This window comes from Gymnodraco acuticeps, unplaced genomic scaffold (assembly GCF_902827175.1).
Source record: "Gymnodraco acuticeps unplaced genomic scaffold, fGymAcu1.1, whole genome shotgun sequence".
In the NCBI taxonomy this organism is placed as follows: domain Eukaryota; kingdom Metazoa; phylum Chordata; class Actinopteri; order Perciformes; family Bathydraconidae; genus Gymnodraco; species Gymnodraco acuticeps.
Genome location: NW_022990238.1, coordinates 3,073,301 through 3,084,256, shown reverse-complemented (window position 1 = coordinate 3,084,256; position 10,956 = coordinate 3,073,301). Strand labels below are relative to the sequence as shown.

Genomic DNA, 10,956 nt, shown 5'->3' with positions numbered 1-10,956 from the left:
ATGTTTGACATAAAGCCAGGGATTTGTAAAACTGGGGACAAGCTGTATTCATTTACAAATGAACCTTGTCATTATTGTTACATTTAAATAAGATAAGTTTAGTCAATGACCACGTATTAAAACAAACATCAAAACTGCAACAGCAATAATTATGCACTTGTAACAGTCCTATGTGGATTAGACCTATTGTAGGGTTAATGATAATAATGTTGTGTCTCAAAGAAAATTCAAGAAAATGTATTTTATTTCCTTTAATATTGCTATATCATTATAGTGAAACTATAAAATAACACTAGAGTAAACTGCTGCAGTTATGATTTGTAATTGTAGCTCTACGCCCTAGGTATTAACTTTTAAAAGAAAAAAATATACCTCAAATTGAAATGAAACCAAGATTATAAGGGGAAAAACACCTTTTTCCAACTCGAGCTGGTTTTTCGCCGTTGTTGACTGCAAGAGTTATTCAGGGGAGAGTCATATTACGTCTCCGCCTACCAACAGTTTCGCCCAATCCTTTCCCTTGCCGTCAAACATAAATCCAGGCTTCGCCTCCTGTGTCTCTAAACTCTTCAGCAATCCTCCAAGAGTAGACCTCTCAGTCACCATTCTCTCTTCAGTCACAATTGCAAAGTTGACCAAAACATAGCGTTTACTTGCAATTTGCCTTCTTATCTGCAAAATTGTGAAAACTCGAAGGAGCTTCAAAAACTTTTGTTTTTTGACTTTTGTTTTTTATTTGAAAGGATTCATCCCTGCAAGTGAAGCTGTGCGCCCTCACAGCCTGTCACTGCAGACTCTGGGCACAGCACTTGGATTTAGAAAGAAGGATTTTCTCCTTTTTTTACTGCGAGCAGTTATTGTTTAATTTGTTCGCATGAATCTACTCGACCCTTACCTGAAGATGACAGAAGAACAGGAGAAGTGTCACTCTGACGCTCCCAGCCCCTGCATGTCTGAGGAATCCGCAGGCTCACCGTGCCCGTCCGGCTCCGGCTCGGACACCGAGAACACCCGGCCGATCGACAACCACCTCCTCTTGGGTACAGACTACAAGAAAGAGGGAGACGAAGAGAAGTTCCCCGTGTGTATCAGAGATGCGGTGTCCCAGGTGTTGAAGGGTTACGACTGGACGCTGGTGCCCATGCCGGTGCGCGTTAATGGCTCAAATAAAAATAAACCTCATGTCAAAAGACCCATGAATGCATTCATGGTTTGGGCTCAAGCTGCACGGAGGAAGTTGGCCGATCAATACCCGCATCTGCACAACGCGGAACTCAGCAAAACCCTGGGCAAACTTTGGAGGTAGGTTCGCTTTGCATTCTCAATCACTTTTTGCATTGAGTTGTACGCGCCTCTGTGCACAGTGCACGATTCCTTCGATGAAATGCAACACCTGCCTGCTGTTTCACGTAGTGCTTTACAGTCAACTCATGCATTTAAATTATATTTCTCTCTATTATTGAGTGTTAATTTGTGATACACGTCGTCATTCTATATTTGAGTGCATGCACGGCTAAGAATGCGCACATTTCTTATGTGCTTTGTATGTGATTATTTATATTGAAACAATGGATGCAATAGTTCAGTACACTGTTCATCTATTAACTATTGTAAAAACCATTTGACGTGGTTGTTGTTGATTGGTCATTTTAATTTACAATTCTCCGTATTATTTTCAGACTGCTCAACGAAACCGAGAAGCGCCCGTTTGTGGAAGAAGCTGAGCGTTTGAGAGTGCAGCATAAGAAGGATCACCCCGACTACAAATATCAGCCAAGGCGGAGAAAGTCTGTGAAGAACGGCCCAAATGACCCCGAGGACGGCGAGCAAACCCACATCTCTCCAACCGCGATCTTTAAGGCTCTGCAGCAGGCCGACTCTCCAGCCTCTAGTATGGGAGAGGTGCATTCTCCAGGAGACCACTCAGGTAAGAAAACAAATAAATATATTAAATAATGAATTCAAGAAAAATAAAAGGATTTATTTAAAAAAAAAAAAAACGTAAATCATTGTGACACAGTTAATATTTATAAGCCTTTTGCAGACAGCTGTTTCTGATTCATGATTACAAGCCATGTGTATACACCTGTCAGTTTAGTGCCAACAAACGCCATTTTTCATGGTATTTAACTTCATAACGAGCCCATCATGCAGGTAAATGTGATTTTAATTTTGACTGTAAAGCTAACAGTTCCTTTCCTCTATCCAGGTCAGTCCCAGGGCCCACCAACACCCCCAACCACCCCAAAGACAGAGCTCCCTACCAGCAAAGCTGACTTGAAGCGTGAGGGGCGCCCCATGCAAGAGGGCACCAGTCGCCAGCTCAACATCGACTTTGGCGCTGTGGACATTGGGGAACTGAGCAGCGAGGTCATCTCCAACATGGGGAGCTTTGATGTCGATGAGTTTGATCAGTATCTGCCCCCTCACAGCCATGCTGGGCTGAATGGAGCGGTGCAGGCCGGCTACACCAACGGCTACGGCATCGGCAGCTCCTCTGTCAGCCAGGCGGCCAATGTCGGGGCCCACGCCTGGATGGCCAAGCAGCAGCAGCACTCTCTGACCGCCCTTGGTGGAGGAGGAGAGCAAGGCCAGCCGGGCCAACAGAGAACCACCCAGATCAAGACAGAGCAGCTGAGCCCCAGCCACTACAGTGAGCAGCAGGGCTCCCCACAGCACATCACCTACGGGTCCTTCAACCTGCAGCACTACAGCAGCTCCTCTTACCCCTCCATCACCAGAGCACAGTATGACTATTCAGACCACCAAGGTGGTGCCAACTCCTACTACAGCCACGCGGCTGGCCAAGGCTCCGGCCTGTACCCCACCTTCAGCTACATGAGTCCAAGCCAGAGGCCGATGTACACCCCGATCGCAGACACCACCGGGGTGCCCTCTGTTCCCCAGACCCACAGTCCGCAGCAGTGGGAGCAGCAGCCCATTTACACACAGCTGTCCAGGCCATGAGGCGGCCCTCGGCACTGACTGTACAACACCCATCACATGCATGGACTTCTCTCTGCCGGGTCCTTTGTGCCACCATGCCACACCCTTCGTTGCCAACAGAAAAACATGAAAGGACTCTTTTTATAGTACTGAAAATATATCTTTGGATTGGCTCACAACAGTGCCTTTTGTATCGGTTGGAATTGTGATTATATTTTTTTAGATATAATGTTTTAAAAAAGTGAAATCCTCTGTGAGGACATACTGGTTATAAATATTTTAGTATGTACTGTGTATGTGTTCTGCTCTTCTCATCATCGTCATACTTTGTGTCATCAGCATCCTCATCATCACGTTTAGAAGATTTAACACATCTGAACGAGCGGGAATGCCGGGTAAAAACACCCTCAGTGGCCTTACTTCTCACTAATGTATTTTTTGTACAAAAGCAAGAAACATCAGTTTACTGACACTGCCGTCTTATTATACCTAAAGCCTACATTCTGCTTTGAATTGTTGTACTGTACATATTTTATTGTAATTTCCATGAGATGCAGGATTGAACAATGCAGGTTCGAAATAGATTACATTTGTTTGGCCATGATATGACAGTGTCAATAGTGACTTAGTGACTTATGTTCTTGTTCTTTGCTTTAGCTCAAAGTATTGTGTTGGAAACGCTATAGCAGGTGCCATGTTATTCTACTAGGGGCCTTACTGTGTTGCTTCATGTAACCGAGCAATGCTTACTTTTATCTGGGTACTGCCTTGATACCATTGGTGCCTCTGGAACCACAGTGGAGAGGCTCTTTCCTCTGGCATTGCAGTGTCAAAACCACAGCATAGTTCTGACTTCCTGCTTGAGGAGATGCAGGAAGTGACCTTTGACCTGATTCTCCTCAGCAGCCAGCAGGTCTGAGTCTGGCGTGCTTCTATCATTCCTACAGCTCCATCCTTTTTTCTAACCGTTTTCCTAATTTATTCTTTAGAATTAATTTTATTTGGAAATAACTATTTGCAATTATCTTTTTAATTCCGCAGCAGCTAACTGAGATGAAAAGTTCCTCTGTGGATTAGTTTGTTGTCATATGTGGTACAGATTTGTTTATTTATCATTTGTAAATGTTTCCGTATAAAAGTTTCTTTTATTCAGGATTTAGTTATTGTACAGATTACTTATATAATTACACAATGAGTCTCTCTATAAAAAAAAAGAAAAACTGGAAGTGTTCTCCTTTTCTTTCTAACAAATTAATTAATGAGTATGGAAGTTGCGACGTTTGTTTTTGTTAAGGTCAACAAGATAGTTTTTGGAAAAAAGTTGTGTTCCTTATTTTATATTCTGTATCATTAGTTCCTATTTTGTCATCTCCTAAATGCAGTTTCTGTAGGTAAACATGGCATTGTCTTAAAAGCTTATCTTTTGTATTATATTGTTTGCAATAAAAACAAAACCTTGAGAAATATATGATTGTCTTGTGCCATTAATTCTGAGCATGTGTTATACTGTTTTACCTGTATGTTTCAGACAGTGGTCTTATTCTTATGTTCTTATAAAGCGATAGAAAACAAGAAGATTTTGTTTTAATATGACACAGATAATCACATTTCTGCATTAACCAGCGCAGGCTAATCGGTTATGTACTGCAGCAGTTTGCTAAAGTTATTGTTAAACCAATGTAAAGCGAAAAAAGAAAACTGGTTATTATTATTATTATTATTATTATGCTACTGGGAACAGTAGTTTTGCTTCTAGCTGCTCAGACCATGAGGTCACAGTTCCATTATTACCATCGAGAAGACGTATGTCCACACCCCTCCCCCGCCTGTATACAGGACAGCTTAAAGAAACAAACTAGACATTGAATATTGTTTATTATTTACTTGCCAAGTAATAAAGGAATAGAGCTGACCTTAATAAATCAGCTGCTGTGTAAACACAATCAGGTACTATAGCTTTGTGTTGAAATTTGAGGCTCATTCACAGATGACGTCTCTTTCCTCACATCAACTCGAGTGAACCTCTCTCTGCCACCCACCACTGCTCCTCATCTCACCGTGATGACTGGACAGTTTTACAAAAGTTTCCTTAACTGTTGTTAAACTAGATTGCACAGGCAACTCAATTAAAAAATATAATAATAGTGTTATGTCCAAAAAGTTGTCAAACTGTTTTTGCAATTAAATCGTTTTTGATGATCATTAATCTCCTCTGTAAACTCCCTAATGAGTTCTCCTGGTAAAAAGGAAATATGTTTTCTTTCTCCAATACACCAACATGTAAAGAGGAGTCAATTAAATACTACTATTACTACTACTACTACTACTACTACTACTACTACTACTACTTGAGGTCTACCATACTAATATATTGGTAATGTTAATTATTTAGCAATGCATGTTAGTGACTATGAGTTTGAATTTTCCAGAACAGATTTACATTGTTATCTGAAACAAACTTTCAATATATTTCTAGGTTAGGGACATGAAATTCACTGACTGGTGACAGGTGTTAAAAAGTAAAAGTATATCTACAGTTAGAACTGTGATTTAAAGTCAGTCCCATTATGTAACTTTATTCTTTTTTTATCCTGGTACAATAAAATGTCAGAATTTGTTTATTATGTTTTTCTTTGTTTTTGTTAACTCTGCTTTGGCTTTTTCTGTAACTTTGTTTCAAACTGATAATTAAAACAATATTGTGTTATATAAACCAGTGAAAAATAAAACACATTAATATCAAGACAGTGATCTTACCACATGCTTTACTCGACTGTCTCTGGTTAAGAATGAAGGCTGACATCTTCCCCTGTGACGGTGAGGAGCAGAGTGTGTGAGCCCACCTCCCACAGGGAGCCCCCCTGAGGCACATCCATCACTAGATCCCCCGCGGCTCAGATCTGGAGCAGGGCAGCGGGGCCTCAGGGCCTAGCAGGGCAGAGGGAGGCCAGTTCGTGATGGCTCGGGGGAGAGCAGAATGGTGGAGCATGAGGTTCACAAGGAAAGAAAACGTATTAAGCCACCTTTCTTACTTCCACAATAAGGAATTATTGACTGACAGGACTGAGATATTAAGATGATGGGTCTCTTATTTTTTATTTAAAATAGTTCAGAGTATGGTAAAGTCTCCAAACGGAAACACAAAAGACTGTGAGAAAAACTAGTTGAATGGCATTATGGAGCTGATTTAACAAATACATGGACAGTTGTTAGGAGGAGTTCTTATCCGACTCAAACCATTGGCAATCGTCCTCACTATATCCTGATGTTGTCCGAGCAAAGTAACTCGCTGTTCAGGACATGATTGGCTCCTGATGGAAGATGTTGCCTGAGAGGTGAACTAAAGCCAACATTTCTGTTCAGCAAAAAAGGGAAAAAGTCAACTTTAGTAAACACAGGTCCATGTTCCTCCAGCTCGAATGACCAGAACATTTCTGCTCAATTGTTTCATTCTCAGGTTGTTGTCCGGGGTGCAAAGTCTGAAAAGGTTAAATGAGCAATCATATATATATAATGGTTGCAATTATAATCAAAATTATATAAATTATTACTTGAATTATTCATAAATAATAACTTTGTCGGTCAAACATTGATTTTAAATGTCCCCTTTAATGAAATCCAATCACAATGTATTTTTCTGATTTAAATGTATGATGATAATAAACTGCAAATGAGTGTGTTTACATTTACCTCTCACAACTGGAAATTGTGTGCATGGGATAAAAGTTTATTGAGTTTAGTGAAATGAAGTTATAGTATCTGAACCAACCTTTGCCCTCAGAAAAAATACTTGGGAGGTGTTGGCCACTTTCATGGTGTTTCATCAGAATAGTGTCACCCAAACAGGGAATGACATCATGATCGAGGCTTCCCTTCTGTGAGACCATGGTGACTCATTTGTTGGGCTATTATGTGCCGACAGCCTTGCCCAATAGCAGCACAGACACAACGATACATTTAATTTGTTCCACACATCAGCCTGTGAAGAGTAATGATAATGTGCACAGCAATACCAAGTAATGTTACTTTGCTTTGAAATTAACCATGTCTGTGTATTCTGCAAGAAAACCACTATATGTTTAAAGATAAAACAGAGAAAACAAATAAAAAGCATCCTTTCTAAACGTTGTGCCACAGATTTCTGACTTTGACTTGGAAAGGCTTGGCAGTGGCAGAGTGACCCAGCCAATGAGTGGTTAGGGGCTATGATTGGGACTGCTCCCGTCCAAACAGCAGGAGTGCCCTGATGAATGTTTCCAAGAAGGATCGGAAACGAGACCAAATTTTTCTTTCTTTTCTTTTTCAGGCAGGCCTTTCCATGGGCAATTTTCCCAGGACGACCCCATTATTATTCCAAAGAGACGTCTGCCCCCTCCGAACCCTATGGGTGGTCTTTCTAAAGGCAAAAGGAAGAGGAAAATAAAAGAAAGCGGGGAAAAATGTGGTGATACACCCACTGAGACTGGACAACAATAAAATACACAACAAAGTAAAACAAGACAAAACAAGATGAAGAGGCAAACAGCAGTCCAACATATTGCAACCTAAATCACCATGACATGTGTAGTCTAGCATGCATGTGTTGCCTATTACAGTATTACAACAAAAACTGTTTATATCAAGGCAAAAATACATTATTTCAAATATAATCTCATAAACCTTGTGACAAGTGTATTGTAATTTGTGTTTTTGCTCTACTGCTAACCATTCCTCTGTTTAGATTACCTATGGGACAGTTCCAATAGACCACCACAATGAGTTGCTTTTAAATTGTCCAGTCCATAAAATCCTTTCTTATACCAATAAGAAACATCCAGTGGAGGAAACCCTTGCTAAATCACAGAAAAAGACAAGCTGACCACAAGGCCGTTTCCATGGACGCTACACCCTCGGCTGAAAAACTGCTATGTGCTAATTCAAGTTGGGAGCAAAGGGAGGGCACATTTCCTACATCCTGAAGCATCTTGATTATTGTATACATTAACACAGAAGAGTTACCTGAACAACAGTCGTCTGAGTCGACTCCCTCTCGGGGGAATTTTATTTATTTAAGTTTACAGTCCCACTTGCCACTGTTTGATTTTGCTCCCTGTTTGAGTAGACTTAGGAAGTGAGACTTTGCCCCCCAGCCATCCATCTTACTCTGGGCCCATGAGGACATCAGTTTGTGCCAAGAGGCCGAGCTGGGCCAGGCTGCTGGAACCCTTGGTGAGCTCCCTGCCTTTGTCTAAGGATGTGGAAGAAACCTGGCACCGGCCCGAGGTCAGCGTCACAAAATTATATTACCATAATCCCATTAAGTGTGTCTGAGGCCTCATGAGCTCCAGCTCAGTCTGGGAGCAAGGTAGGTTAGGGCTGGCAGTGGGTGGGTTTGTGCCTAAAGAACTCAGGGGATGCTATGAGATTGTGGCTTACCTGCACTTTATAGATTAGCCAATTTGATATTGTTGGGAAATAATGTGCAAATGCAAAGATCTATTATAAACTCACGTATTATTGTAGGCCTCATGTCAACATAGTATGTAAAATCTTATGACAAACATATACTGCATAACCAAGTAACTAAATCAAAAGAACACATACATTTGCCAAAAATAAAGCCTACTCTCCACAATTCAAGCCAAGGGCCCATACAAGATGATGAATCAAGTAGGTGTGTCTACAAGATTAACATAATCAAGCTTTCTCATCCTTATCTTTACTATCCCCCTTGCCTTAGAAAAAGGATTCTCTTAAATAATAATGAGATTTTCCATCCAACACTACATTTGTTTCCAATTAAAACACAGAGAGAAAAGTTTGGTCTGTCCAACCAACCACGGATACAGTAGTTTGTCTTTGCTAATTCCCTTGTCTGTACCTGGTAAATCTCCACAGATCATATCGTTTTACAGTGCAGATGCCCATTGGGCAAATGTTTGAAGGGATGCAAATCGACATGTCAGCAAAACTGATACTATTCTCACAGGGCATGAGAGCTGAACATAAGCCGGGCTCTGGCAGTTGATCCTTAAAGCAAAACCCGTAGCTGTAACACATATGGAGAGATTATGTGACGTGCCAAATAGGAATGCAGCATAGTTTCTGTGTTGTTTCATTCCATTAAATTGTGACCACTTCTATGTATAAAATACCCAACAGCTCAAATGTTCTTCTTATCTTTTAAAGTTGCAATTATCTCCTTTTCTGCCATGAATTCTAAACATTTTTATTTGTATTTGTTTAGCTACTGAATCCTTAACAGGAGGACTCTTGTAAAGTTTCTGTTTGCTTTGCTTTATAATTATCTTTCATGTTTGTCCTCTACTGGATAACAGCGTGAACAACAATGTTGATTGAAGACTTCAAAGCGAGAGTAGGAAGGGTCTTACGTGCTGTGGGAGTGTACGTATTTGTAATGTGTGTAGTGTATTTGTGTGTGCTTTTTGGGGGAGCAGAGGTATTAGTTACTAGTTGTCGCTGTGACTACAGTGAGCTAGGCTCCAGAGTATTGTCGTCAGCCATCTCTTTACTTACAGGGCCCAGTATCTCAAACATACCTCCCTATGTTTGTCCATTCCATCTACGGGACAACCAGTGAGACCTAATCCCTTGTCCAAATAAGTTAATACCTCAACTAACATGTACAAGTAAAGTTCAGGGCCAGATGCAGATTCCTGAGAAAGACGGTGCCTAACATGGCAGTAAACCAATTAATTACAGTGACTCAGTTTGTCATGGAGACATAAAGACACACACACACACACACACACACACACACACACACACACACACACACACACACACACACACACACACACACACACACACACACACACACACACACACACCCTGTGGGCTCTCTCTCACTGAGTCACACACTCACCAAAGGAGGAAATGAAAAACAGTTTTTGTTTTGCTTTTTCACTTTCTTTTTTTGTTGTTCTATTCATCCTCTTTTCATCCGTGTGTGTGTGTGTGTGTGTGTGTGTGTGTGTGTGTGTGTGTGTGTGTGTGTGTGTGTGTGTGTGTGTGTGTGTGTGTGTGTGTGTGTGTGTGTGTGTGTGTATATCTGGGTTCCTTAAACTCCCTGGTTTTCACTCCCTTCTCTTTCGTGACCTCCCCGATACCCGGGCATGTGTTCTGATATGGTTCATTTCTGCTGCCTTTTCCTTTGGGAGAGAGGCTTAGTGAAATATGGGCAGAATGCCTTACGGTCAATGGGGTCTTCACTGGTCTAATTTCCTCCATGCAGAGCTCTGTCAGAGAGCGCTAAGCAGACCCCCCAGGCCTGATGCTGACAGCACAGGGAGAAGCAGACAGTATTGAGTTCCCTTAAAAATAAAGCAAATATCCCTTAACTTTAATATACAGAAGCAGCAACTCAGTTTGAGTAAAGTGGCTAAGAAGACGAGTGTCTTGTGACTTGCCGATTAAGGTTTGCAGGGTAGATTACTGTGGCAAAACAGCTGACTGCTCACATAACCCAGTGACAATAAGCTGCAAGTTAAATATGCATTGGCTTTAAAACAAATATCTGAAGAATAATTAGAAACCTAATTTGATGGATTTTTCCAAAAGAGAACGGAATCATTCGCTCTTGCTTCTGTCCTGCAACTTTCACAAAGTTATGTGTGCTGCCTCTTTAGGGCATTAATTGGTAGCAGTTTTTGGATGGGGGTTGGGCAGGGCTTGGGTTTGTTCTGCTGTGTGCTCCTATTATTTTCTCCACAGGCAGTTTAGTGCTTTCCAACTACCTCTGAAGCATCAGCAGTTTTTGCCTCATCGTGTGCAGAAGGGAATACTTTGAAACAGGGTGCAGGAGGGCTCTGTGCAGGAAGCTTTTATTCAATTCTAATTTCAGAGAGTGGTTGTTATTACAGATGACCATTCCACTCAGAGAGTTTCATCTGGTTAATGGTCATGTCTCTTTTCTGGCAGGTTATCGTTTAGTAAAGCTCGAGAGAAGCCCTGGAGAGCTCAACATTGCAAATTAAGAAAGAAATCATGACGACACAAAAACTCATGTGA

At 41.2% G+C, this 10,956-nt stretch overlaps 1 protein-coding gene across 1 annotated transcript; it reads left to right on the top strand.

Annotated features, from left to right (window-relative positions):
• Nucleotides 1-576: 576 nt before the first annotated feature.
• sox9a (SRY-box transcription factor 9a) lies at nt 577-4,414 on the top strand. Its single transcript, XM_034220016.1, has 3 exons — nt 577-1,302; nt 1,680-1,927; nt 2,210-4,414. The coding sequence occupies exons 1-3, from the start codon at nt 875-877 to the stop codon at nt 2,965-2,967; spliced, it is 1,434 nt and encodes a 477-aa protein (XP_034075907.1). The 5' UTR covers nt 577-874; the 3' UTR covers nt 2,968-4,414.
• Nucleotides 4,415-10,956: the final 6,542 nt, after the last annotated feature.